At 40.6% G+C, this 14,321-nt stretch overlaps 1 protein-coding gene across 1 annotated transcript in view; it reads right to left on the reverse strand.

Moving 5' to 3' along the window:
• The window catches only part of CA10 (carbonic anhydrase 10), a 731,405-nt gene extending 719,216 nt beyond the window's left edge, over positions 1 to 12,189 (reverse strand). The window contains exons 1-2 of the mRNA XM_078156792.1: positions 11,816 to 12,189; positions 9,963 to 10,621 (exon numbers count right to left, since the gene is read on the reverse strand). Of these exons, the coding sequence (XP_078012918.1) occupies positions 9,963 to 10,023 (61 nt within the window). The 5' untranslated portion in view covers positions 10,024 to 10,621; positions 11,816 to 12,189. The remainder of the gene's footprint in view (positions 1 to 9,962; positions 10,622 to 11,815) is intronic.
• Positions 12,190 to 14,321: the final 2,132 nt, after the last annotated feature.

Consider the following 14,321-nt stretch of genomic DNA (forward strand, 5'->3'; position numbering starts at 1 on the left):
TAAAATTGTCTTTATGTGTAACTTGGGAAAATAAGATATTATATCATATACATATATATATATGCATATATATGTGTGTGTATGTATATATATATGCACATACACACACATATATAATAGAGGAAAATGTCAGATTAATTCACTATGAAAAACAACTGACCTAGAAAACAGGTCCAGGAGAGAGAATTCAATTATCATTGAATTCCTTGAAAGCCATGACTCCCCTACCCTAAACAAATAACTTATCTCAAGAAATCAGAAAGAAAAAAAAATTACCATATCTATTAAAGCAGGAAGGTAAGACAAAAAATAGGAACCCATTAGACATCTACTGAAAGAAACTCCAAAATAAAACTCCAAAAATTGTCAGTCAAATTCCAAAGGCTCCAGATCAAAGGAAAAAAATGTACAAGCAATCAGAAAAAGTTCAAGCACCAAGGAACTACAGTCAGGATTACAGAAGACTAGGCAGCAAATATTTCAGAGTAGAGAACATTTTGGAATATGATATTCAGAAAAAAGAGGTTATAACCAAGAATAATTTATGAGTGATAAAATTCTATAGGGGCATAAGGTGGATAAGGATATATGCTAGACCTGTGATTTCATTGGCATTAGAAGCTAATGGTGAGATAATTCCCTGTACCAAGGCAGGTCAGCACATTTTCTGCAGCTTCTCATCTTAGGGAGTTACCCACTGAGCCCATAAGTGATTTTCCCAGTTACATGTGTCAGAGACAGCACTTGAACCTTGAATGAAATAAAGGACTTTCGAGCGTTCCTGATGAAAATATTAGTGCTAAGCAGAAACTTTGAAATGCAAACACAGAGTCAAGAGAAACAGAAAGGAAAATACATTTGAGCAGTTGGAAAGAGACTAAATGATTTTTTAAAATCACTTAATTCTAATAGTGGAAGAAGAGATATGCTTCTCTAGCACCCTAACATCTTCGAAAGTCACAGATGGAGTTAAATATGACAAATAAAAGACTCAGAGATTTTTGTTGTTGTTCTGGTTTTTTGTTTCTTTGTTTTGTTGTTCTTTTTTTTTGTTTTGAGCAGAAAGTAAAGGAAGGAAAAAAGGAACACTCTAAGGAAGAAATAAGGAAAAGGGGGATGAAAACTTACTATTTTTCATAATTAGGTTGAGTAACAAGAAGAGTACATAAAAAATGAAGAAGGGTAATGGGAAGCAGGCATTACAGGAAGTTCACTCTTAGCTGAACAGGATAAAAGAGGATTGATTAGAAAAATAAGCACATACACAGACGCATACACACACACACACACACACACACACTCACAAAGACATAAACAAAGACTTTGGTTTAGGGTAGAAATACATTAAACCTACAAGAGTAAAAGGGAGGTACAGAGGGAAGAGAAAGATGCTTAAGGAAGAGGGTAGAGTTGGGGAGGAACAAGCCAAAGAAGTTTCTACTTCAGATGGTGGCTCATAAATGTGAGAATCTAAGGGAAAGAAAAAGTAAGAACCAGTAATCAGGGTCTGGGAGAAGGGAGCAAGTAAATTGAAGTGGAAAATTACATCAATTACAGATTACTTCTATATGTACACTCTTTTACGACTATTTTCTTTGTAAAGAGTCAGTGAAGAGGGAAAAAAAACTTGAGGACATGATGAAGAAAAACATAAAATTAGCAATCATAATCATAAACATTAATGAGAATGGAACAGAAAGAATCATCTAACAATATGTTGTTTATAAAATAACTTGAAACAAAATTCACATGGGGTGGGCAGGATAAAATAATTTATTATGCTTCAGGCAGGAATAACAATGGTTTAAAAAGAGGCATAATTAAAAGAGATAAACCAGGAAACTACATTATGCTTAAAGTCACCAAGGAAAATGAAATATCAATACTTAACATACATGCACTATTAGCATAGTATCTGAGTACTTAAAAGAAATTTTATTCAATTGTGAGTGATAAATAGCTAGCAAAACTATAATAAATGGGGTTTGTATTATCCTCAAACAAAAACATAAGCAAGAAAAATATTAAGGACTTGAATAGAATTTTAGAAAAACTAGATATAATAGCTATGTGGTGATAAGAATAAAAAGGAATACACATATTTCTGGGTTGTGCATGAAACTGTTACAAAAACTAAATTAGGACATAAAAGCCTCAAAGAAATGTAAAAAAACCCCCCTGAAATATTAAACATATTCCTTAGCAAATACAAGTATAAGAAGGAAAGGGCCTTTAAAGAAAGAATTCAAACTTTTAAAATTTGAAAGACTAAATAATTGAATACTAAATTTGTTGATCAAAGAACACTAAGGAATTAATTGATCAAAAAACAAAATCATGGAAAGAGTACACTAATCCATCCAAGAAAGTGGCAGTAAGAAAACATAACAAAATTTATAGGTAGTGAAATCCTTGGGGAAAAATTTTTATATCTCTAAACACTTTCAAAGACAAAAGAGAAAAGAACAGATCAATGAATTGGGCATGCAACTAAAGAAAATTGGAAAAAAACAGCTAATTATAATATCCTAATTAAACACAAAATTAGAAATTGTGAAAATCAAAGAAGAGACTAACAAAGTCAAAATAAAAAGCTCTACTGAATTTGAATTAACAAATAAAATTAGATATTTTAAAAACTCATTAGAATAGATAAACCATTAGCTAATTTGATTCAAAAGAGAGAAAATGAAATTGCCAATATTAAAAATGAAAAGAATTAATGAAATAAAGATGAATAAATAAGTGGATTTTTGAAAATTATTTTGCTTGGTTATATGCCAACAAAGTTGATAACTTAAATGGAATGGATGAATATTAAAAAGAATACAAAATATTCAAGATAACAGAAAAATAAGTAGAGAGTTTAAATAACCTAATTTCAGAAAAGATAAATTAAATAATTCACAAATGAATTTTCAAAGTGGGGGGAGGTCAGCACTAGAAGGATTTACCAGTAAATTCTACCAAACATTTAAAGAAAAAATTAATTTCAGTACTGTTATAAAAGCACAAAAAGAAAGGTTGCTTTCAGATTCCTCCTGCAACACATATGTGGTCTTGATACCTAAACTGGCAAAAAAATTTTCTCAAAGCAGAGAAGAAAAAACTATTGATCAATATCCTTAATGATTTTGGGCACAAAATTTGAATAAATTATTAGTAAATAGGCTACAGCAATATATTTTAAAATTATGCAATATGATCATGTTGGATTTATACTGAACATGCAGAATTTTTTCATTATTAGGGATATTATGGATACAGGATGACAGGTTAATAATTACAATCATATGACTACAACAATACATGCAGAAAAAGTTTTTGACAAAATATAATGCATATTTGTGTGTATATACACACATTCACACACATGCACACACACATAAGCACACCGTAATATGGTAAATAGTATCTATTTAAAAGCAAGAGCTAGAATTATCTGTGATAGTTAAATGCTAGAAATCTTTCCAATAAGAACAGGGGTAAAGCAAGTATGTACTTTATCACCGTTACTATTTTGTTATACTTCTGAAAATGCTAGCTATAGCAATAAGAAAAGAAGAATAAATTGAGGGGGAAAAAGCAGATACAAAGGGGAAAATGGTTAGTTTTGCAGGTGATACATTTATCTACTTAAGAAATTAATTAATTCAATGACTCCAGCAAAATAGCAGGATTTAAAATAGACCTACAGTAATCATCAGCCTTTCTGTATGTTACTAAGAAAATACAGCAGGAAAAGAAAGCAAAATTGCATTCAAATTACCTATAGAATAATTAAAATATTTGGGACTAAACTAAAACATACACATAGTAGTTACATGAATATAGCTATAAAATACCCTTTATGAAATAAACACAAATAAGTGGAGTGATATTAATTGCTCATGATTGGGTTATACCAATATGATCACATCAATACTACCTCAATTAATTTACTTCACAGTGTCTACCATTCAAGCTACCAAAGGGTCACTTTTGTAGAGCTTACAAAAACTGTACAACAAAATTCATCAGGAGGAACAACAAATCAAAATCTCAAGGGAAATAATGAAAAAAAGCGGAAGAATGAGAACCTAGAAATATTGGATAATAAGTATCTAGCAATGATCAAAACCATTTGGTATTCCTTATAAAAATAGAAAAGTTAGAAATAGAAAAGTTGACCACTAGAATAGGTAATGTACACAAGTTCAAGAAGTGAACAAATGTAGTAATACAGTGTTTGATAAATCCAAAGATCCCACCTACTATGGCAATGATTACTTGATTTAAAAAATACTGGGAAAACTAGCAATCAGTCAGTCATAAGTTAAGCTTATATCAACATATTAACAGCTTACACTGTTTACTACAACAAACTCCACATAGATATATGACTTAGATATGAAGGATCAGATAAAAAAATAGAGAAACAATGGAAGGAGGTCACACTTAGATAACAGAAGCGTTAACCAAATAAGGGGCAGAGATTAGCACAGAAAATAAAATGAACAACTTTGATTACATAAACTTGAAATGCTTTTTTGTATAAACAAAACCAATGTAGTTAGATTTAGAAGGGAAATGATTAACTAAGGGAATAAATCTCTGCACCAAGTTTCTTTGGCCAAGGTCTGATATACAAGACATAAAGGGAACTAATTCAAATATGTAAGAATAAGAGCTATACCCCAATAGATAAATGATAAGAAAACAAATAGTTGTGAGAAGAAGAAAAGCCAGCTATTGACAACCATATGAAAAAATGACCCAAATTACTACTAAGAGAAATGTAAGTTAAAACAACTCTCTGATTTCACCTCAGGCCTATCAGATTGGCAAATATGACAAAAAGAAAAGAAAAGGACAATTGTTGTAGGTGATATGGGAGGACAGGCACATGAATGTTTGAGCTGTGGATTAGTTGGGCTATTCTAGAAAGGAATTTGGAACTATGCTCAAAAAGTCATTAAACTATGAATATCCTTTGATTCAGTCAATACTATTACTAGTAGTATGTCTGAGAGAAATAGAAGAAATAGTAAAAGGATCTATATGTACAAAAATATTCATTGTAGTATTTTTTTAGCATAGCAAAGAACTGGAAACAAAGGTGGTGCCTATCAATTGGGGAACAGCTGATTAAATTATGGTATATGAATATAATTGAATGATACGATAGGTATAGATTCAGGGAAAACTGTGAAGATTTGTATGAAATGATGTAGTAAAGTAAGTAGAAGCAGGAAGGGGAAGTTTATACAATGACTACAACATTCCAAAGAAAAGCAATTTGGAAAGACTTAAGAATTCTGATAAATGCAATGACCAATCATCACTCCAGAAGACAGAAAATGGGGCATGATACCCACCTCCTAACTGAGAAGTGATGGACTAAAGGCTCAGAAAGACCAGAGGTTTTCAGCTATGGCCATTCCGTGATTCTGTTTTGTTTGGCTTTTCTTATTATTTACAAAAAGGTTTGAATTATTTTTCATTGTTGTTTATTAATTAGGGGAGTAGAATTAAAGAGATACTAATGATAGTGATATGCCCAAAAAATGAAAGAAAGAAAAGAGTATCAATGTAACACTGAAAAAAAGTATAGAAGAGAATTGAAAGGAGATCGGAAAGAGCCACGAAGGACAACTTTGGAACCTTGTTGAATTTATTATATCCTTTTTAAAAATTGTTTCTTAATATAAATTCAGAGTTTCATATACTTTTATCTTTTTCTCTTCTTTCTGTAAATATTCATATTCACTGGTGCCAAACTCATAATAACAAAAACATTTTTTAGCACTTTCTAAAACTAAAAGTTCTATATGGATATTATATGTTTGAACCAATGATAATAATCGTAGAACTATAAATGTAGAGCTGGGAGAGTCTTCGAAAGCCTTCTTGTTCAATCCCTCATTTTATAGATGAGTACACTAAGCTGGAGCAGTTAGGTGGTACAGTGGATAGAGTGCCTCGGAAAGACCTGAGTCCAAATCTGACCTCAGACATTTACAAGCTGTGTGACCCTGGGCAAGTCACTGAAACCTGTTTGTCTCGGTTTCCTCATCTGTAAAATGAGGAAGAAGGAAATGGCAAACCAGTATCTTTACTAAGAGAACCCCAAAAGGGATCATCAAGAATAGGATTGGACTGAAGGATAATAACAAACACTAAAACCCAGGGAGGTTAAATGATTTGCCTAAAATCACATAGGTAGTAAGGGTCAGAAACAGAACTTGAAATGAAGTATTCTGAGTACAATGCTGATGTTATTTCCCACTAATCATAATTAAAATTTTTTGGAATCTCTTTCAAGTGAGGTTGAATTTTCATCTTATATAGTGAGGGTATGCCATATAATGGACAAGTGGTTTCATCTGAGTTAAATGTGGCAACTATTGTACAACCAGAAGGCCTTTTCCCACAGCAGGAGCATCCTAAATGCTACCTCATCTGAGCTGCTGTTTCAGGGAAAGGAATGGAACTCCAGACAACACAGAGGAAAAACCCTCTGCTTCTTTCTTTCCCCAGGCAGATCCTGTCTGTCTTGCATTTGCAGCTGAATGCACTTTTATTTCATTGTGGATTCAGAAGCACTCCCATTCCATAGCCCTCCCTCTTCATGCTCTGCTGGGGAGTCATTAAGTGACTGAAACTGATGACATCTAGATCATAGGCCCAAATGCTACTTACAAGCTACTAGATAAAACCAACCGGGGCTTTTGGTCCCCTTAGCTAACGTTTTCTTTTATTTTTTATCACAAGCAGATTATTGCACATCCCTGGAACACACAAACCCAGGATCTCTGTCTTGAGCAGTAACTTCAAAGGGCTCCATGGGGGGGGGGGGGAAGCATTCTATGCCTTATTTCCTGAGATTAAGAAAACAAAAACCCAAACTAACTTGCCAAAGGAAACAGGGTAGTCCTGGTTTTTGCCTTTCTTTGTATCCCCCGGCACTTAGCACAGTGCCTGACACACAGTAAGTGCTTAATAAATGCTTGCTGACTTAACTAAAAACACAGATTACCCCCCTTAAACTAAATCAATGATCCTTCACCCCCGGCCTAAATCTCCAACTAAGGTTTTCTTTTTTAGCATGTTTACACTGCTGAATTGTGCTTCCTTTCCCTGGTCTGGTGTTTCTTGATAATACAGCAAACCATGCCAATGCATCAATTATTGATGCACAGTGACCCAATAAACCAACACAGCACATTAGATTTACCACTTGCCTGGTGACTCACTAACAATGAGAAAGAAGGAAAGGAGAGAAATAAGGAGGGAAAATCAGCAAGATTTACTTGGCCCCCGGGGTGATACTGTGTTCCCTTTAGTGAATTCCTATCTATGCTAAGTAAATTAAAACTGCAAATCATGTAAAACCCAAAATGGGAAAGACCCACCAGTCCCCCTCTGAGTCACATTTCTTCAGACTTAGTCCCCATGTACTACTTCTGCCTTGCCCCTCCTTTCCCAACTTCCCCAGCAATATCCCAAAGCTGTCACATGGGAAGGAAAGGGAGGAGCCAGAACACCCCAAAGTGTGGCAATTGTGAATCACAATTACAATGCCCTCCTGAATGCTGACATGAAAGGATGTAATTGGATAAGCAGCTAGGCTGAGGCAAAGAGGCAGGAGAGGCAAATGCCTTAGCCATTTAAAAATAATGGGTGTTTAAAGTAGGTGTGTATAATACATAAATGTGCAAGGCATAATGCTACATCTCTGTCTAAACAGCTTCATAAAGGGCAAATTAATTCAGGACCTAACTAGGCATTTGGAACCATAACCTAGTTTTCCATATTAAGCTAATAGCTAGCAATTTTGCTTACACTTTTATTCCCTCATAATACATCAATGATGACTATTTAGTGAATACGTGTGAAAGGCCATGTGCTCAATATTTCCATTTCTTACTTGAAAATGCTGTTTACCCTTCTATGTCAATGCTTTAGCTATTGGCATACCTAGCACAATATAGCTTTAACCATATATTGTTAATACTATATACTGTTTCCAAACTCTTTCAGGGGGACATATGTGAACATACACAGAAGGAGATTCTTTTTTTCCAGCAGGGCATTATGCATGATCACATAAGAAATGCATGTTACATGTGTATTTATGGGGGAATTCAAAGGGGTAACTTGCTAACAAGATGAGGTACCAAAGATCTGAATGAATGTTACCTCATCAAAAGTCTTAACAGGAATTAGATTTTGTACTTGCCAGAACCTGAAAATCATTTATGAGAAAGGGGTGGGGGCGGGGGAAGGTAGAGGGTTTGTGGTGGTCTTAGACATAGTGACTTCAGTGAAATATTTTGGAAAGGGGAGAGTTGAAGAGGAAAATTTGGGCAGAAATATAAAAAGATTAGCTAAGTGATATATATATATATATATATATATATAGACATATATATATATCTATATATATATGTATGTATACATATACATATTATATACATATATGCATATGTGATCATTCCTGGAGAGACTGACTTATAGAACAAGCTCTTGTTCCCTTACTATCCACCCAGATGCAGCAAGAGAAAATACAGAGGGTGTTATAGGGAAGTGAAAGAATATGGGTAAAAAACAACAACAACAAAAATTATCTTAATTCAACAAAAGCAAACTCCTTGGTCAGATTGTCAGTGGAAAATAGGAGGGAGTGAATGGGGTGGGCAGGTGACTTCCTTCCCCTACCCTTTTCATATGAGCAGGAAGAGGAGACGAAAGAACAGGGTTTGAGAGTTAATGTTTTATTTATCAGGTCTAGCATGAGCTCCAGCTCCCTAGGACAGGATTAGGTGGGAGGAGCGGTATTATCCAAGCTTCCAGATGTGCCTGGTTAGAGGGGCCACGGGTTATTTCTCCTCAGGCCACTGGGAAGTTGGCTATATTCCCATTCTTGCATGGGAACGGTGACCAAAGACACAATTGTAAACGAAAACTACCAACACATAACTAGGTGGGCAATTGGTAGAAAGAAGCAGCAGCAGCAGCGGGTTGGGTAAGGGGGGGGGGTGCCGTGTACCATGAAGTTCTACGGTATTTCAGAGGCAGGCTTCTTCCTCCCTTAGCCAACTGAGCAACATTTCATTAACCAGGTCACTGATGGATAATCCTTTACCCTACCATCCCTCCACCCAGAATACCCCTATTTTCCTTATAGGCTACCTATTCCCTTCTATTACCACAGCTCCGGACAACTCCACTTGCCTGAGATTTGAGAGATAAGGTCAAGACAACTGGAGCTACAGGACAGCAGTTATTGGGAATCCTGAAAAGCCACGGTGTTTAATTTGTGGGCAAAGAGAGGTGGAGGTTTAGGTAAGATCCTCAGACAGAAACACGCTAGTTCCTGCCTGCTCTCTCTATATCTGAGAGAAACACACACACACACACACACACACACACACACACACACACACACAGAGCACATGCACCCTTATTCCCCTCCCAACAGTTTTCTCCCGGCATGATCTAATCCCCGCAATCTCCGCAGTCTCTCCAAAGTGACTACAGGGAGGGATAGAGGGGCAGGGCACTGCGTCCATTTTGCTAGCTTCAAGGCGCTGAGTTTGGGAACTTTGAAGCCCGGGAGACTGGGATCCGGTAGGGGTTGGGGGTGGGGTTCTGAGGGCTGTATTTAGACACTGGATTTCTCTACCTGGTAATCAGTGGAGAATCAAGACCCACCTTCCACCTCATCTGCTTCAACCTTTTCCTTCGACCTCAATCCTTCTGACATAACTGAATCCCCCTAGTACTCTCATCCAGCGCTCTTGGGAACAGAAAGGAAGAGGCGCTCATAGTTTTGCAGGTGGGGAAGCCCGCATAGCTCCCTACCCTCAAGCGGCTGGGTGCCCTCCCCTTCCCCCTCCACGGGTGTTTACCCAAGACAAAATCCATATTTTTTTTTTACAATACACAAGACAACCTTTCGAATCAGATTTGTTCCATACCTGATATGCAGACGATGAAATTGGCTTGAAGGAGAAAAAGCACCTCCCAGACTATTTCCATCCTCCGATTCTCATTCCAAGTGCATCACTCGACGGAAAAAAAAAAAAGGAAGGGAAGGGGGGAGCCCGCCACCACACACGCACACACACACACTCACACACACACACACACACACACTCACACACATACACACACTCTCTTACGCGCGCGCACACACACTCCCACCCCAAAGCCGGCCAGTGACTACCACCCCCAAGATCAATATCTCAGTTTGAATTGTTCCAGCAAATCTCCCCTCGAGCTCGTAGGATCTATTCCGCAGATGTGCTGACACATGTCCAAGGTTTCGCTGCCCCGACGGTCTCTCTCCTCTCTTTCCTGGGCTCTCGAAAGCAGCGGCAGCAGAAGCAGCAGCAGCAGCAGCAGCAGCAGCCGCCGCCACCTGAGGCCACCAGCGCCGGACTCTTGCTCCAGAAAGCGAAATCCCAATCCACCAGGCCCCCCAACAAGACATAGACGACAGCCCCCCGCTGGGCCGCGTGGTCGAATGCCTTCCCCTGCTCTAGCTCTCTCGGTGCCCAGGCGGTCAGCTACAAGTTGCCCTCGAAGTCCGCCCACCTTACCAGGGCATGGTTAGCTTTTCTTCGGGGTTCCTCTCCTGCTACCCCGAGTGAGGCGGGTACACCATACAGGAAAAGGAGGATGGGGAGGGAGGGGAGAGAGAGAGAGAGAGAAGAGAGAGAGAGAGAGAGAGAGAGAGAGAGAGAGAGAGAGAGAGAGAGAGATTTGAATGTGACTTGTCATAAATCTCTGGCAGCTTGCAACCTCAGTCGAGCCCCAGGGTTACTCCAGGAAAAGCCTTTTCTCTCCCTCTTCCTCTCTTCCTCTCCTTCTCCCTTTCTCTGCCTCTCCCCAGGGCCCAGACTACCCTCCTAGAAAGACGGAGCCCCTAGCACCTTGGGCGAAGAATCCTTAGGGAGAGCAAAGTGCGCGCGGCCTTGGCTCAAGATCCTTACTGGGGGATATGGGGCCGTGGCGCCCGAGCGACGCACTCCTTATTTCTTTATCTATTTATTTCCCTTGCTTTCTTTCGTTTACACATTTATTTCTGCCCAGCTCTCCAGCTCCTACAATTTCCTCTCTCCTCCATCACCCGTAGTCGCTGAGATTTTCCCGCAATGAAACTGCAGGGGTCGTTCTTTCCTCGCCTATAGAGTTTGCTGCTTCCAGGGACTGGGGGGGAGGGGGGCAGATGGAAGGAAAGAGAGGGGGGAGGAGGTTTGCAAAAGGAGGGGGCGACTAAGGTAGGTAAGCTCTCTTTCTTACCCCAACCTCTGTTGCCTCAGTCTCCCGGGCCCAAGTCCCAGGTAACTGAACACCCGGATGGAGCTGGGGGGCGGGGGTTAGAGGGGTGCTTTAAGGTTAGAATCAGGGAGCATCCCAATTGGAATGAAAATGGGAAGTTTCCTAGGGCTTTCGTCTCCTCCCCTGCCAGGGGCATAGCATCTCACCAGAGGGCTCTGGGCCCTGCCACCTGCCCAGTTCTTCCTCCCTCTCGGGGCTCCGATGCAAGCCTTGTCATTTTAGTTTCCAATCTCATTAAAAATAACTTCGCGCGGGTCTGTGTGGCGCCAGAGCCCCGGACGGGACTTAGCCGAGGAGTTGCATTGCGGTTCTCTCCCTCTACTACGTTTCCCCTGAAATATTGGGATCTCTTTCTCCTCTCCCTTTCTTCTTTTGGTCTTTTTTTTTTTTCGCATAATTTATTCCCTGCCCTCTCTCTCCCTCCTACTTCTCCCAACTCTCCCTTTCCCCCTTCCCCTTTGCAGTTCAGCGCTAGAACGCTACTTACCCCCAAAGTTCTCCTTTTTTCCGGCTCGTAAACCAGGTGTAACTCCCTTCTGCAATCTCCTCCCTTGCCCTCCCCTCCCACTGCTTCTCCTCCTCCCCAAAGGGGGGGGGAAATAATTGACCAAATCCTTTCCGGGGCTTAGTGGAAGCAGCGGACGGACGCAGCCAGCGGATCCCGAGCCTGCTACGCTCCGGTGCTGCCCGGGACTGGAGGCTCGGGCCAGAGGGAGGGGCGTCGGAGAGCTGCGGCTGCCCTCAGCGCCTCTCCTCGCCTGGCTTTTTTTCCGCTTTTTCTTTCTTTTAGCTCTAGCGCTTTCCAGTCCTTTGCGGGGCTCCAGGATATACTCCCCGCTGGCGGTGCAGCTTCCACCTAAGATTTCCACACCAAATGCGCGCGCGCACGCCGCGCGCGCGCACACACACATACACACACGCACACACACAGCCAGAAAAAGCGGTTCTCCCGGGCCCCCTGGGGAAGGTGGAGGCGGGCGCGTGCACCAAGGGAAGGAAAGAGGTGCCAAGGAGCGTTTCATCACTGCAAGGGGCACTCTGTGAGTGTGTGTGTGTGTGTGTGTGTGTGTGTGTGTGTGTGTGTGTGTGTGAGAGAGAGAGAGAGAGAGAGAGAGAGAGAGAGAGAGAGAGAATGAGAATGAGAGAGAGGAGAGAATGTATGTGTCTGGGAATAGGGAAGCAGGAGGGTGATTCGCCGTAGGTCAGCAACTTGGCCCGGAAAACACTTGGAAGGAATCCCCGCAGTCGGAACAGTTTGAATGGGGGTTTGGGGGGCAGTGTAGAAAAAAATGATGGGGTTGGGGGTGTAGGGCGAGCAGGCTTAAATAGTAGGAAGGTGGGGAGTGAAAAATCCTAGTCGAGGATCCCTGCAGATAGCTCTGTGGCTGCAGCTGCCGTTGTGACCGTGGTAGCGCCGTGACAGAGCCCGAGACCTACTTCCTTTGGGGGAGGGGTAATGAAGGGGAAAGGGGTGGGGTGGGAGCAAGGTTTTGCACGGTCCCCAAATTCTCAACATGCTTGTCCTGGTTGCAGGACGAGACGTTGGGGTATTTCGCACAAGCGTGGACAAATGCACACACGCTCGCACGAGAGCGCGCGCACACCCCGTAGGGAAATTTTTTGCACTTTTCCATTCTGATATTCAAGGGACTTTTGAGCAAGACTCCATCCACATAATTTCAGAGCATGGGCGGAGGAAGGGGAGGTTCCATTTAGGCGCTCATAGAGAGACCAGCCTGCTTTCCCTGGACATCTCCAGTTTCTTTAGTGTGTGTGGCTTGGACTGAGAGGAGCTTAGGAGGAGTAGGAAAGAGTGCTGGGTAATACGGTTCTTAAACTGAGAAGAGCAGAACAATTTCCCTTGGAGTTGTGGGGTGGGGGTTGGGAGGGGAGGGTGGGATTTCTTAAGAAAAATCTGGAACCTCTGGAGTTTCGCTAATCCAGCTGTTGCCTCCAGGGGTTCAAGAACCCCTGGTTCAGTTCCCCTTAATTCCCCTCCCCTCATCCCCCCGCCCCAGCCTCGTACTTGGAGATGGAGGAATACTGACGTTGACAGTGATGTCCTCGGGGTTTCGGAAGCTATTAGAAGGGAAGAGGGGAAATCTAAGAATTGTTCAGAATTTCTATCTCCTTTTGAGGGAGAATGCCTCATCTTTTCATTATCACACCTCGTTTTTCCATTTCAGATCAGTAAAGATTATATGGGCCATCCTAAAATTCCAGTGAGGACCAGACACTATCTTTCTCAAAAGCATTTATTGACTGTACATGTTGAGTCAGCATAATTGTCCTCTAAATGTTTGTAGTCTAACCACTTTGAAGGGTATTTATTTAGGCGTTTCCTGTGCACCAGGTGAGCTAGGCCATAGGAAGAATAGGAATATTGTTTCATTTGTAATGTAAGACGCTTGGGCTGTTTCCCAATATAACTGAAGCTAATTCTGAGAGACAGTTCGATGTGGCCTTGGAGACCAAGAAAGGCCTGCCTTTGAATTACAGACGCCTCTGAAATTGGTCTGTGACTAATGTCAAGTCACTTAACCTTTCTTTGCCTCAGTTCACCCAATCTCAGATTTCTTATCTGTAAAATGGGTATAATAAAGGCTTGCAATCTTTACTTAACAGAGTTGTTGTGAGGATCAAATGAGATGATATTTGTAAAGTTCATCGATTATTACTCAGTATCAATCAATAAGCATTTATTAGGTGCTTGGTATTTTCAGGCAATGTGCTGGTTCTATTAAGCAGGGTTTTTGCCCTGGCCCTTGTGGATACTGGATAGAGAGTCAGCCTCAGAGTTAGGATAGAACTAGGTTTAAGTCTCACCTTTTACACCTACTGACTGTGTAACCCTGGGTAATTCACTTAACGTTGCATTGTTCAATGACAGATAGGATGTCAATCTGCATTGCTAGAGAGAATTTCCTTACCTGGGACTTCCCTATGTCAATGAAATCACAGATCAAATCTCTGCTACCTTCCTATAGCCCTCA

Source organism: Phascolarctos cinereus, unplaced genomic scaffold (genome assembly GCF_003287225.1).
Source record: "Phascolarctos cinereus isolate Bilbo 61053 unplaced genomic scaffold, phaCin_HiC Scaffold_5;HRSCAF=322, whole genome shotgun sequence".
Taxonomy (NCBI): Eukaryota; Metazoa; Chordata; class Mammalia; order Diprotodontia; family Phascolarctidae; genus Phascolarctos; species Phascolarctos cinereus.